The following is a 15,143-nucleotide window of genomic DNA, read 5'->3' on the forward strand; positions in this document are numbered from 1 at the left end:
TCATTTTCCATTTCACATACTAAATGGATCAATTACACCATCAATGAAACAGAGTTCATCATGAAACCAGTTCACCACTCATTGTTCAATTACGACATGAACCAATTTCACCTTCATGAAACTTGTTTCATGTACATTAATTTTTTTATTTCAATCTTGATTTGATGAATTCATTCCATTATGTCTTACAATCTTCAAGATTCACCAGTAGATTCAATCGTATCACAATATATCAAATTCAAATTTTTAGTATTATAATATAATTAAATATTTAAATATTACCATTTATAAAATTTTTCTTTATCACGTTTCCTTAATTAAAATTTATTAATAATTTTCATATTTAATATAAAATATTGCAAATGACCGAAATACCCTTATTGATTAAATTTAATTAAAAAATGGAATTTTTCTATTGGTCGAAATTTGTTTACACAGTTTTCTTAAAAATGCACGGTTTTTATTTGAACGTGCCTCTCTCTCTTTATATATATATATATATATATATGGGGGGATTAGATGCTTAGTACATCTTTTGAGACACATCAACCATCTTCTAGGTTTCTTAAATCTAGGTTTGGCGACACTTGAACCACCACACTCCAATTCGTTTATGGATTTAAAAGCTATTTTAATAGACTTAGAGTTGTATGTTTAAATTTACTGATTCAAGGTTTATTTTTGTTTTTATTGATAAAAAAGATCAAGATTTATAATAAATCATCTTGAGGAACTTAAAAACAGATGAAGTGAACCTGTATTAAATTAAGGGGCCCGTTTATTAAACACTTATTTGGTAAGTGCTTACCGAATGAATTTCCTTATTGGATGAACATGACAAGGGCCAAAAATCTTACTAGGGTAAGAGCGATGAGAAGGATAGAGAGTCTTACCTGGTAAGTGAAGATTACGACTCTTACCCAAGTAAGTGCTTACGCGGTAAATTGTTACATTCAATATGTTTTGATGTACTAAATGTTACTCATCAAAATAAATTATAGTGTTTGGTAAGCACTTACCGGATAAGCATTTGGGTAAACAACCTCTAAGTCTTACCAAATATGCCCTTTAGGCAAGGGCCACACGTTGTGGCTAACGACCTCAAGTTATAGCATTATCATAATCATAATCATAATCATAATCATAATCATTCATTCTTGTCTACATATTAACTTTAAAAAGTTCGTTTTAATGTCAGAAACCTCATATTAAAATGACTATAATATCCTCCAAAATTTTGATTAACTTTCTTGCAAATTTGATGCAGCGTGAGTAAGAAAACTCACCGAATTCAAGCTTGACTTTATTACAACGTTAATTCAATAGAACACCAAAGCAAAATAGAATCTTTGACTTATGGTTCGTTGATTAAAAAATACCGAAAAGATGAATTGACATAAAACTTAAAAGAAATCAAAATTTTATCATTAAAACAATTGTCAAAAACCAAACGATGCACCAAATTCAAAGCCTAAGAATCCCAGATCCTAGAAAATAAGAGAAAACAAAATCATAATCAAATTCTATAAACTTTGTCTAAAGAAACCTAAAACGTCGAGTTGACTTATGAAATGATGAAACGTGGCTAAAATCACATCCATGCAAGGCATATTTACGTGTCTTGTACAAAACATTGTTTCCGGTTGTAAAAGCATGTAATTTTTTTCCAACAATCTGCGTTGACTTTTTCCCAAGTCAACTCACGGTTTTTGTGGCCCTTCAGGTGTTCTAAACCCCTCATAAACTCGTATTCTTGTCGTATAGCATCAGTTTTGGTCGATAATATATGCATTAGATTTTTTTTAAAGACAAGATATTATTTGTACTACTAACACGTTCTACCCCTAACGATCCAAGTCTTATCAGTTGGATATGTTTCACCTTATATCAGTTTAGAAAGTAATAAAAGACCATATTCATCAACTCTCGCTATAGAGAATTACAAGGTTTAGATTGTATCCTGATGGAACAAGTAATCCATCTAACAAAATCTTATGAGTTGTTTACCTAAACACTTATCCGGTAAGTGCTTACTGATAAAATTCAACACTTTCTTTACTTACCGAGTAAGATTTTATTCACCAAAATGCATCATATGCAACAATTTATCTCGGTAAGCGCTAACCATGGTAAGGGTAATCGACCTCACTTACTGGGTAAGACTCTCGATTCTTGCTATTGCTCTTACCAGATAAGATTATTAATCCTTGCTATATTCATCCGATAAAGTAATGTGACTTGGTAAATGCTTACCCGAGTAAGATATAGATACAGATCTTCACGACACTTTTTTTGCATACTTTGATAGAGTCAAGTCTCAAGCTAATGTGCCGCAAAGTCCAATCGTCTAGAAGGAGGCCCAAAAAGCAGTTAAAATTTTGATTTTCATGACCTTCTTTATTTGCTTTGACTGAGTCTACACATTAATTTTATTTTTCTTGCTAAGTTTAAGTTTGACAATTTTAAATAACGATTATTCAATTTTCTGAAATGTAAGGGATTGTTTACTAAACATTTACCCAGTAAGCGTTTACCGGTAAAATTTAACACTATCATTTATTTACCGGGTAAGATTTTAGTCCACCAAAACGGTATTCTATACAACAATTTACCCGGTAAGCGCTTATTGTGGTAAGAGTCGTCACCCGTATTTACCGGATAAGATTCTTGGTCCTTGTCTCGCTCTTACCGGGTAAGATTCTTGATATTTACCATATTCATCCAGTAAAGTAATGTGACTCGGTGTTCACTTACCCGAATAAGCGTTTGGGAAACGGCCCCTTAGACTTTCGTATTAGGCTTTGGTACCAATGTAGCCTTCTATATTAACTAAGATCAATTGTTATTTATTTTGAATGATAAATAAACAAACTGAATGTTAAAAGTGATCTTCTCGATTATATAAAATAATCTAATAAATCAACAAAAACAACAACAAAAACTTATAATTCTAAAAACATTCTTTTAGAACTCAGTGGTTATTTTATTTATATTTTAGATTTTCAATATTTAAAATAAATGTTTATTCTGTATTTGATTATGTTTATCTGCAATTAGTTATACGAATTTATAAATGAAACTTTAATAAATTGTACTTATGTACAATTTTTTATAATTTTGAATTTTAAGTAATATGCATCAAAAAACAGTACCTCATGCATAAAAAATGATTTTCATATTTTTTTATCAAATATTTCATAATATAGTATGGATATAATTCTTTTCTTTTTTCAAATGAATGGTGTGTAGTTTATTTTTCCGCGTATATATATAAAGGTCAAACTCAAGCCATCACCAAATCGAACTATTTTTCTTTGACTCAAGATCGAACTATTTTTATTAAATGGTGAAGTCAAAGTATCATACAGCAAAAGTTACATAAATTAATGATTTGATCTTTATATATATATAGGGTATATTTCTTTTACAACCTTTGCAATCCAATTAATTGAGATATTTATAGAAATGATTGAAGTTCATTTATTATGATTTGAATATTTATGGAATATGTATAAAGTTTATTAATTGTGATTAATACTTTATATTAGGAAACAATTAATTGATTAAAAATTGAATGGTTGAGATGAGGATTGTATAGGGTGTAGGAATGGCAAAGGGTGTAGAATAACATCCCTCTATATATATATATATATATATATATATATATATATATATATATAGAGAGAGAGAGTTTGGTTCAAATACAACCCATTCTATTTGTACAACCAATGCAACCCAATAAATTGAGATATTTATGTAAATGATGAGAGTTCATTTATTATGATTTTAATATTTATGGAAGATGAATATGATTCATTAATTATGATCGATACTTTACATTGGGAAACAATAAAAACTTCTATAAAATCACATATTAATCAAATGAAATGGACGGTTGAGATTAGGTTGTATTGGTTGCACAAATGTGTTGGGTTCAAGATTAGTGCTTAAATGTTGTATTCAAGTTTCTCCATTTACTTAGTTTTCTTGTAATTAGTTTAGCATTATTTTCTTTAGTATAAATAGTCTTTTCAGTGTATTCTGTAATTACACATTGATTACATCATTAATCAAAAAGGTGATTTGACAGCAATTATTCTCTCTCTCCAATCTATATTGAATTCATATTCTGTTCTTGAGATTTAATAAAGATTGCTTCAAGATTCGTATGAAATCTGGACTTTTCAAAATGTCAAGGGTTGTATAATAACCAACCTCTCTCTCTCTCTCTCTCTCTCTCTCTCTCTCTCTCTCTATATATATATATATATATAATATAGAAGCGTACTCGTACAATGCAGCGAGATACATCTCGATTTTAATGTTCCGTTTTTTTCGTCTCAGTCGATGTTATAATAAAGTTTTATGTGGTTTTGAAAAATCAATAATATTTTTATTTTTAAAATAAAATAAAAATATGAAGATTATAATAAAAATTTGAAAAAACAATATTGTTATTAGTACCAAACTAAATATTTAAAATTTATTCTTTTTGTGTATTTCGTTAATCCATTTTTTATCTTTGATTTAATAATATAATTTTTATAAAGATAATAATCAAATATTTTGGTAGATATCAATAATTATCTTAATTATATTTTAATTTTTTTATATTTAAAATAAGATATTTATCCGTTATTTGATTATATTTATCTATAGTTAGTTATACGAATTCAAACATGAAGCTTTATTAAGTTGTTCTTACGCACACTTTACTTGTAATCTTGAATTTTAAGTAATATACATCAATAAATAGTACTTTATGCATAAAAAATGGTTTTTAAAAATCTTTGTCAAATGCTTTATAATATAGTATATATATATATATATATATATATATATATATATATATATATAAGATTGTGTTCACGTGAGACAATGCTGTTTTCGTGAGACACGATTTTTACACTTGAAACTTCACAACAAGATGATGTGAAAGCAAAAAAAAAAATCGAATCCTCACAGTAAAAAACTGTGAAGGTCACCTTCATAGTGTTTTGTTGTGAAGTTTCAAGTATAAAAATCATGTTTTACATGTCTCACAAAAACAATTTATATCACATGATCCCAAATCTTTCTCTATATGTGTGTGTTCGGCAATTATATATGTAATGATTAGAAGATACCACTTAAGTAATTTTGATGAGAAAAGGACATTTGTTATAGAATAAAAGTAATGTACATTATTTATCTTTTACATAGGGCTAAAGTAGAGATGGCCAAGCTCGGCCCACATTGGCTCGACATAGAATGGAACCAGTAACGACTGGTTACAACTTGATAATCTTGGTTCGCTTATAACTTTTCTGAAATTTTATCTGTGGATGGAACTGGTTATGTTTAGGGACCGATTCTCAAAGATTTTCAAATTTTTATTAATTATAGTACATGATTTTTTAAGATTTGTTATCATAAATTTAATATTTAAAGTGCGTATTTCAATACTCAACTTTAAAGGGCGTTAGCCAGCTTTTTTGTTCTTAATCCTTAATTGATTAAAGCTAGAAAAACTTGGATTGTTTAGGTGAATGATTAGGCTCGGTTCATGTTTAATCCTTACTAAAACTGGGATTTTTATCCATTTCTCAATCTGGGCTCGGTTTAGATTTATTAACTTTTATTTTAACTGATACAAGATCATACAATATAATCTTGAAATATTGTAATTGATTTAATTAGCTTACATTTTAGAAAAATAAATAACTTATGTTTTAAAAATCATTATATAGAGAGAGTATTTTAAAATATAAAAAGGAAAAGTACATAAAACTTAATAAAAAAATTATTTTAAATAATTAAGTCCTTGATCTTTTTTCTAAAATTCTCGTGTGGTCCATTTATAGCATAATCATACATTCTTCAAACTTTTTTTTGAATAAATAAATCACTGAACTTTCACATTTTGAATAATTAAGTCTTGAACATTTTCTTGAATAAATAAATTGTCAAACTTTTAAATATTTGTTGCCTACATCCTTTTAGCTCAAAAAAACTGCATGTAATTCGTAATGATGTTAAAGGTATAAAAAAAAACCCTATATCAGTTTATTGTTCTCAAACCATACGCCATTTAAACCTCTTGCAATCGCTCCCCCTCGCTATCTCTCGTTGCTCCATGTACCAACAAAAAAAATTGGTACCAAGTACAGTTGGTTGGTACATGGTATTAAATTTTGCATACCAATTATAATTGATTGGTACACGGTATTGAGGAAAAAAACTTGATACCATACCAAGTCCACCCCTAGACGGTGATGGAGAGTAGATGACGATAGGGCATCTAGGGGAAGTAATGTTGTTAGGTGCAATGGGTTTGAATGTTATATGGTTGGGAACAATAAAATTGATTTAATTGTTTTTTTATTTTAAAACATTTTTAATCAGTTACAGTTAAGTTTTTTTAGTATGTAATTAAATATAAGAGTTCAATGTCTTATTTATTTAAAAAAATCCAGAAACATAATCATTCAAAATGGTAAAACTCAATGATTTGTTTATTCTAAAAAAATTACAGACTTAGGAGTCGTTTACTAAACGCTTATCCAGTAATTGTTTACCGGGTAATTTTCTTTTCCAAATGAACATGGTAAGGGTTTAGAATCTTACCCGGTTAAAACGGTAAAAGGATGGAAAGTCTTACCCGGTAAAAGTGGTGAAAGGATGAAGAGTTTTACCCAGTAAGTGAGAGTGAAGACTCTTACCCGGGTAAACGCTTACCGGGTAAATTGTTGCATACTATATCGTTTTGATGCACTACAATCTTACCCAGAAAAATAAATTATAGTGTTGACTCCTATCAGTAAGTACTTACCGGGTAAAAATTTGAGTAAACGGCCCCTTAATCATGAAAATAAGAAAGTTAATAGAGTTTTTATAAATTTTTTCCATTATAAAATATATAATAAACTAATATAATATAATCGTAATTAAATAGCATTTGACGTAGAATGGTAAAGTAGATGTTTTATTAAATTTTTTGTTGGATAATATATATATCGTAGTCGATCAACTATTTCAAATGAATGACATGTACCGACACTTGGTGATAACAAAAAAAAAATAAGCACTTCTTTTTTGGGGTACAAAATGTCAAATTGTCACGTTTATTTAAATGGTACTTTTTTGTACGCGTTGTTGTGTATTTAATATATAGAAATATAGATAAGTGTACATGTGTTGTGTTTTTTAATCACTAAGGGGCTGTTTGGCAGTTGCTGAATGATTTAGTGCAAAATAGTTAAGAGGTCAGAATAGTTAAGAGGGTAAGAATGGTTAAGTGTTGAATGAAATAATGTTGTTTGGTAACTGTTTTCTGAATGACAATAAATTACCATTTTAACCCTCATCTAAAAAAACCCATTATTCCATTTTAACCTTCACCGATGCCCTCTTTGCCCTCATCGATGGCTTCAATCTGTAGGGTGGGGTGTGGTTGTGAAGACCGGCGACGAGTGAGGGTGGGGGAGGGGCTGTGATTCATAAAACCCGTAAGCTCCGACGATGGCACCGGCTTTACCGGCAGCGGCGACGAGTGAGGGTGGGGGAGGGGCTGTGAAGACCGGCGACGTGTGAGGTGGGGGAGGGGCTGTGAAGACCGGCGACGTGTGAACGTGTGAGGTGGGGGAGGACAAAATTGGAAAAAGAAGACTCTGAATGGTTGAGTGAAGCCTCATATGCAAAATGGTTAAGAGGGGTTGTGTAACCATTAAGAGCCTCTTTTTTTTGCCAAACACTCTTAACCTCTTACCGATTAAGAGATTGGCTCTTAATGTAACCATTAAGAGCCAAACAAACAGCCCCTAAGCTCTTATGGTTACGTACATTTAAAATATGCATTAAAAATTTTCATAACCAAAGTTGGTAATATGAACTTTCACCTCGTAAAAGGTTAAGATGACTTGAATCGAATCTAACTCTTTTTATTAAAATATCTCTGCGTACAGAAGTCAATAACTTTATTCTCTTTCTCATTTAGTAAATTAAACTTGCTTTTAGATCATGTTAATTAGCAAACTACTACTTTGCAAAAGTTTACGTATATATCATTTTTTAACGTATAAACATAATCATTCAATAGGTGAGAATGTACAGAACATTTAAATGTTGTTTACCTAAATGTTTATCCGGTAAGTACTTACCGATAGGATTCAACATTATAATTTATTTTGATACGTAAGATTTTAGTACATCAAAACATATCGAATGCAACAAGTTACTGGGTAAGTGCTTACCTGGGTAAGTGCTTACCTGGGTAAGAGTCGTCATCCTTACTTACCGGGTAAGACTCTCTATCATTTTCATTGCTCTTACCCGGTAACATTCTTGGCCCTTTTCATGTTCATCCGATAAGGAAATTTATCCGGTAAGCACTTACCAAGTAAATGTTTAGTAAACGGCCCCTTAGATTAACATTTTTTAAACTTATATATAATTAGCATAACAATATATTAACTATAATAATTCGAATATTTCATACATGCATACATACACACACACACATACACACACACACATATATATATATATATATATGTATAAAAGGTTGAGTTCCGATGAGAATGAAAGTTAAGGTGAGAAATGTAAAAATAAATCTCTATCATTGGATACACATTAGGATTAGATACACCGAGTTAATTTCCCATGAGAAGCGTAATTCAAGGGTGACAAGAGATTAAAAGTGATAAAGAGTCCAGATTGCTTTTTACACTTCTCATCTTAACTCTACTTTTCACACGATCATTCACTTATGTGTGTGTATGGAGGGAGAATCAAACGAGAATATCGTCAAAATAAGAGAACATGGTAAAAGTTAAATCACATACGATTACAGAATACAATCAACGCAAAGGTGTGTGGATAATTTGGTCCACAACCTAGGCTACGGTCAAGGTAACATATAATCACATGTGATTTTACACATGAGTTTAGTATATTCTCATATTCTCTTTTGTTACTGTTATTATTTGAACCCGATTTTATGTATACTTGTGTTTTTTTTAATAAAAATTAAAATTGCTCCTTCATATGTACATAACATATACATATATATATATATATATATATGTAAGTGATTATGATATAAATATTTTTATTAAATTACGATAAGATTATGGTTTTTATAATTACATGTGGGGCCCTATCTTTGAAAAATTTGTCAATATCCACCCTCCCCACAAAACATATCTTAATTTAAACGGACACGAATAAAACTGGTTACGCGTGGTTTCCCACTATCTTTTGTGGAACAAATCAAACCCTCTAATTTTTTAAATATTTCAAATCACACCCCTTCACTTTTTTTTATTTACTTTCACTATTCAACGACGTTGAATTGCCATGCAATCTGGTCATTGTGTTAGGTAACCTGCCCCTCTCTTTGCATGCATTCATCACTCTATATAAACTCCCATCATTCATTCATAATTCTCACAACATTTCACACATTTTCTAAGTCAAATACTTTGACATTTTTAAAATGGGGTTTTCATCTTCTCTCGTTCTTGTGAAGTTGGTGTTTGTTATGGTTTTTATGGGAGTTGTTTCCGCTCAACTTTCAACAAATTTTTACTCGAAATCTTGCCCGAACCTTTTACCTACTGTGAGGTCGGCTATGCAATCGGCTATTTCGAAAGAAACCCGAATAGGCGCTTCTCTCCTCCGCCTACACTTCCATGATTGCTTTGTCAATGTAAAATTTGATTTCTGTTTCCTCAACTTCTATAACTTTGAAATTGTTACAGAACTATGCATCGACGTTATTTCAGTATTGTTATCTCATCGGGTCTACTTAATTAATTGTTGGTACCTGTTTAGAAATCCGGAGGTTTTAAATTTATACCTCTGATACGTATATTGTTTGATACATGGACCTTCTGTATCTTGCATGCTAATTAGTGTTCACTTTGCATTTATTACCAATTGGTTGTACAAAGTCAAATGTAGTGGGCTAACTATAATCACGTAGTAACCAGTCTTTTCATAACTTTTTCTGATATAACTTGTACTTGTATTTGTTATGTTATTTTTTTTATATATTTAATATGATATTCCCATTGGGTTTCAGGGATGCGATGGTTCAATCCTTCTTGACGATACATCCTCTTTCATCGGTGAAAAGAGGGCGGCTCCTAACTTTCGATCTGCAAGAGGGTTTGAAGTGGTGGACAATATAAAGTCAGCTGTTGAAAGAGCATGTCCTGGTGTGGTCTCGTGTGCTGATATACTAGCTGTTAGTGCTCGAGACTCTGTTCAAATCGTAAGTGCCTCTTAATTATATTTTGATATATAAACCAAAAACTGCGCACTTTTAATTAAGATGTGTATGTGATAAATTAAATTATTAATTTGGGGTGTGGATTGAAATGGATGAAGCTTGGAGGACCAAGTTGGAATGTGAAATTGGGAAGACGGGACTCAAGGACAGCGAGTCAAGGTGCAGCCAACAACAGCATTCCACCACCCACATCGAGCCTCAGTGGACTCATCTCTTCCTTTAGTGCGGTTGGTCTTTCGGCTAAGGACATGGTGGCTCTCTCAGGTCAACCTCCTTAATTCGGCTCTCCTTTCACCAATTAAATAAAAACGAGAATCAGGTTGTGTTCTGGTGAGAATGAAAGTTATGATAACAATGGTTCATCCTAATTGAAAAAGGAGCACCAGATCAACACTAATAAAATACACCAGATCAATTCCATTTTAAAACACAATTCATTGGTTGTTTGATTAAAAATGATTAAGAGTCCAAATTCATTCTTACATTTCTAATCTTAACTCATATTTTTGCTCGATCCTTTAAATCAAAATCTCAAAAAAAAATTAATATTTAAATTTTGAAATCCGAATAAATTTGATCCACATAAAAGTTATCGATTAATTTAAGTAGGAATCAACATTATGATTTATTTTTATCGGATAAGATCGTAGTACATTAAAACGGTATACTATGCAACAATTTACCCGGTAAACACTTATCCAGGTAGGAGTCATCACCCTCACTTACCGGGTAAGACTCTTCATCCTTGTTATCATTCTTACCAGGTAAAAATCTTGACCCTTGTCATCTTCATCCGGTGAGAAAAGTTACTCGATAAATACTTACCGAATAAACGTCTTGTAAACAACCCCTGAATCTTGTTTGATTCTATTGGTCCATGTGTTCACTTGCATGTTTTTTTTAATTTGGAAATGAAAACAGGAGCCCACACGATTGGGCAAGCAAGGTGCACAAATTTCCGAGCTCGAATTTACAACGAAACCAATAATTTGGATGCTTCATTTGCTACATCAAGGCGGAGGAACTGCCCAAGACCCACCGGCTCCGGCGACGACAATCTCGCACCACTTGATATCCAATCTCCGACGACCTTCAACAATGACTATTACAAGAACTTGATCAACCAGAAGGGTTTGCTCCACTCAGACCAACAGCTCTTTAACGGTGGCTCCGCCGACTCTACCGTTAGACAATACGGTAGCAACCCCCGTCTATTTAACTCCGACTTTGTTGCCGCCATGATCAAGATGGGTGATATTAAGCCACTAACGGGATCCAGTGGCGAGATCAGGAAAAATTGCAGGAATCGCAATTAAAATCTTCAATGAAGTTTGGTGTTCTTTTTTTATCATAAATTTTGAGATTTGAAAAAAGTGTGGATTATGCGTGTTTAAGTGTTGTTCTTGTTCTTAATCATCGTACTTTCAGGTTTCGTTTAAGTATCCGATAAATATGTATTTTTCCCCTTTTCTGAAGTAACAATATAAATAACTGCTTCGTTTATCAAATTTTCAATTAAGTTCTGTATGGATAAATTTGTCTGTCTGAATAATAATGTGTTGTTGTTTACGTTTTTTTTTCCTGAATCAACGGTCTGAACGATAGAAATAGTTGTTTTACCATTGAGTATAAATTATACCTTGTTTAGTTCAACTTTACATATAAGATCAATTCATCAAAAACACAGTGTGTATCTATCATCATCCAAAAGATAAATTTCAATACCAAGTTATCATCGTTTTTGTTGGAACTTAGTATGGTGTAGGAGAAGTTGTCTCACATAAGAACCTCAATCCTTGAGCATTAAATGAATCATTTAATTGTTTGGGCTTGGTGTGTGGTGTTCTCGGTGGGCTCTTGAGGTCTCGTGGTTGATAGACGGAGATGACTATGCTCGATAACACTGGTTCGCAAGCCGGTTATTGGAAGTTACTGGCGGTTACGACGGTTACTGTCGGTTAACGAAAAGGATATAAAAACCCTTCACTGCCTACGTTTTCAATGGTCTCTCATTTCGACCAACAGACACGAAAAACAAACTTCCTGTTTCTCTCTCGTTCTTCTTCCACACGAATCCCTCACCGACCATACTCTTAATTCGATAGATTCAAGTTCATACTTGAATAGATTGGTGTATCCTCAAGACAACACCGATTCACCGGTGCAATTTTTGTCTTAGGATACTGCGTTTAATGCGGGCCTCAATCGGTTTTCTGCAACGATCTTTGGAACAACGAATCTACGACTACAAGTAAGGTCTACGATTTCTAGTTATTTGTATTTTCGTGTAAAGATACTAGTTGAATATTGCAGTTTTCTGTTTTGTTCAATATATATACACATGTTAGTACGTTATATGGTTGATCAATCCCTAACAGTTTTATACACCAATTTATAATCGGTGATTGCTTGAGTCCATACAAGAATCATTGAATACGAGAAAGCTAGGTGGCCTCTTCATGAACTGTGAAATCTCACTGTTGTTGATCTGTATGTACCAATTTCTCAAAAACCAAGTTTAAATCTATAAATCCAACAAGATATCGGCAACCAAGTTGAAATCTGTAAATCCAACAAGATATCAAAACCCAAGTTCAAATCTTTAATTCCAACAAGATATCAAAACCCAAGTTCAAATTTTAATTCCAACAAGATAACAAAACCCAAGTTCCAATTTTAATTCCAACAAGATATCAAAGCCCAAGTTAAATTTTCTAAATCTTAACTTCAAGTTCAACAACAAAGGAAAAACAGTAGCAAACCCATATGAGGATTTGATTCGATTTTTAGGTAAGAAGTTGGAGATTAGGGGAGAAGATGAACAAATAAGAGAAGAGAAGAGAAATCGAAAAAAGATACGAGGGGAGAAGACGAACAGATTGAACAAGTAAAAGAATCGAACAAGCAGAAGATATCGACCAAGCATAAATCGAGTGGCTATGAAGGAAACCAAACTAGCATAAATTGAGTGGTTATGGAGAAAATGAGTAAGGAAATCATTACCTATGGAGAAATCGAGTGAAGGAAATTGTTGCTTGTGTTGAAATCGAACCAACATAGTGAAGGAGAAATGTAGAGCGGCTAAGGTTGAAGATTTTGGCATGTTTGAATGGTCGAACCAGCAAAGTGAAGGAGAAAGGGGTAGGCGTGTTCTTTTCTGGGCTGAACATAGATAATACATCATTTCCCTCTGTGCGAATAAGTCAACAATTGTGCGAATAAGCCAACACCCTATTTTTGTTGTCCGAATAAGCTATTCAACTCATTAAGCTCATTACGTGCTAAGTAAACACCCCTTAACATTGGAATAAATTTGAAAGTGCAGAAAAAGTGAGAGGAAATCATTTTAGTATTATTATTTGGACCATCTTTTTGTTACTTCATATAATTGAAAATGTAAAAAACTTTAATTTTGTGTTAATGAGAAAAAAATTAGTCAGGAAGGTTACACATTGTAAATGATATTGAAAGATTGACTTAAGTTATATTTGTGAATAAGCAGACAATGTTATATTCCAATAAGAATATAAGCTATACTGATATTATGTATGACAAATTAGGTGGTGACTGAAAAACTAGTTGTTGATCGATAAGACAGTTGCTAGCTGAAAAATCTTGCTGATAAACTAACTTCGTTTAGTAAATGTGGCCGATATACTAATTGACAAATTATAAAATGATGTAAAAAGACAAACTTAATTTTAAAAACTGCTAAAATAATTAAAACAAACCACTAATACATTTTATTACAGTATTAAAATAATAAGTAAAAAATAACAAAATCCAGACATCATAATCGTGGAGTCATAATACATGAATTATAACCTCATACATCATGATTATAGTGCAAAAGGTATCCACTTGGGATATAATGCATAACATGATTGTATCGAAATTTTGCACTTGGGATTTACTCATAACCCATTGTATCAAAAACGAATCAAATTAGAAATTGAAACAAAACAAGAAGATTTGTTGACGATTTTCTTTCGCTAAACAGTCCTAAAACAAAAGAAACAGAAAGTGCAACTAATTCACATTAGCCTTTCATTTACAGCTTATACCATGTACCTCTTAAGACATGAACTCCAAATAAGCTTTATTACAACTTCATGTTGAAATACCAAGAAATACTGTTTAAGGCCTCAACCAATCATTGAGATACCAAAACATACTGTTAAGGGCCCCAACTCAATCAACAAAACAAAAAATGGTCTACAGATGATAATATGTAGGTAGAAAGATTAAACAGAAGGGAAAAGTAAGCCATTTGCTAGAAAAATTAAACTGTTTTTGTAAAACCAAACAAAACCGCATCCAATATGATAATATCCAATATGGTTTTGCGAAACCAAGCAAAACCACATCCATTTTGCCACCTGACATTCATGCATATGTGGTAATTTGCAAGCCAATATCTAGAAATATAGCCTCTCCGATTTAGGAGGCCGACTAATAAATCTATCAATTATTTTGGGATGTATTGTCTATCAAATTCATATATGGAACAGAAAAAAGAATGGAGTACACTGAAAGTTAATCGAACAAAAAAATGGAGTACCTCCACAGAAGGGAACAACCTTACCGGTGACATATTGAAATAAGTTAATAAGTTATTTTTATAAACAATCTCAAATACCCCAAAATACCACCAAATCTCTTTTATGAGCAACGGTTAAAAATCACAAATTATGCATTTTAAAAGGAATTTCATAAAATTCATGAAATTTAAAAACTAATGGGCTTAAATAAACGTAAAGGATCCATGGAGCTGTAATTTTCAAAAGTAGCCCACCAACACAAAACCCGTTTTGTTTCTTCCCGACCCGAATACTTGATCAAATTTTTGAAACTTCGATTTTGCTTTATT

The 15,143-nt window shown here is 31.9% G+C and overlaps 1 protein-coding gene across 1 annotated transcript; it reads left to right on the top strand.

Moving 5' to 3' along the window:
* The first annotated feature begins 9,430 nt into the window (after nt 1-9,430).
* Nucleotides 9,431-11,778, top strand: LOC112524521 (peroxidase P7). Its single transcript, XM_025134370.1, has 4 exons — nt 9,431-9,688; nt 10,064-10,255; nt 10,372-10,537; nt 11,195-11,778. The coding sequence occupies exons 1-4, from the start codon at nt 9,476-9,478 to the stop codon at nt 11,587-11,589; spliced, it is 966 nt and encodes a 321-aa protein (XP_024990138.1). The 5' UTR covers nt 9,431-9,475; the 3' UTR covers nt 11,590-11,778.
* Nucleotides 11,779-15,143: the final 3,365 nt, after the last annotated feature.

Source organism: Cynara cardunculus (genome assembly GCF_001531365.2).
Source record: "Cynara cardunculus var. scolymus isolate 2C chromosome LG 13, CcrdV1, whole genome shotgun sequence".
Lineage (NCBI taxonomy): Eukaryota > Viridiplantae > Streptophyta > Magnoliopsida > Asterales > Asteraceae > Cynara > Cynara cardunculus.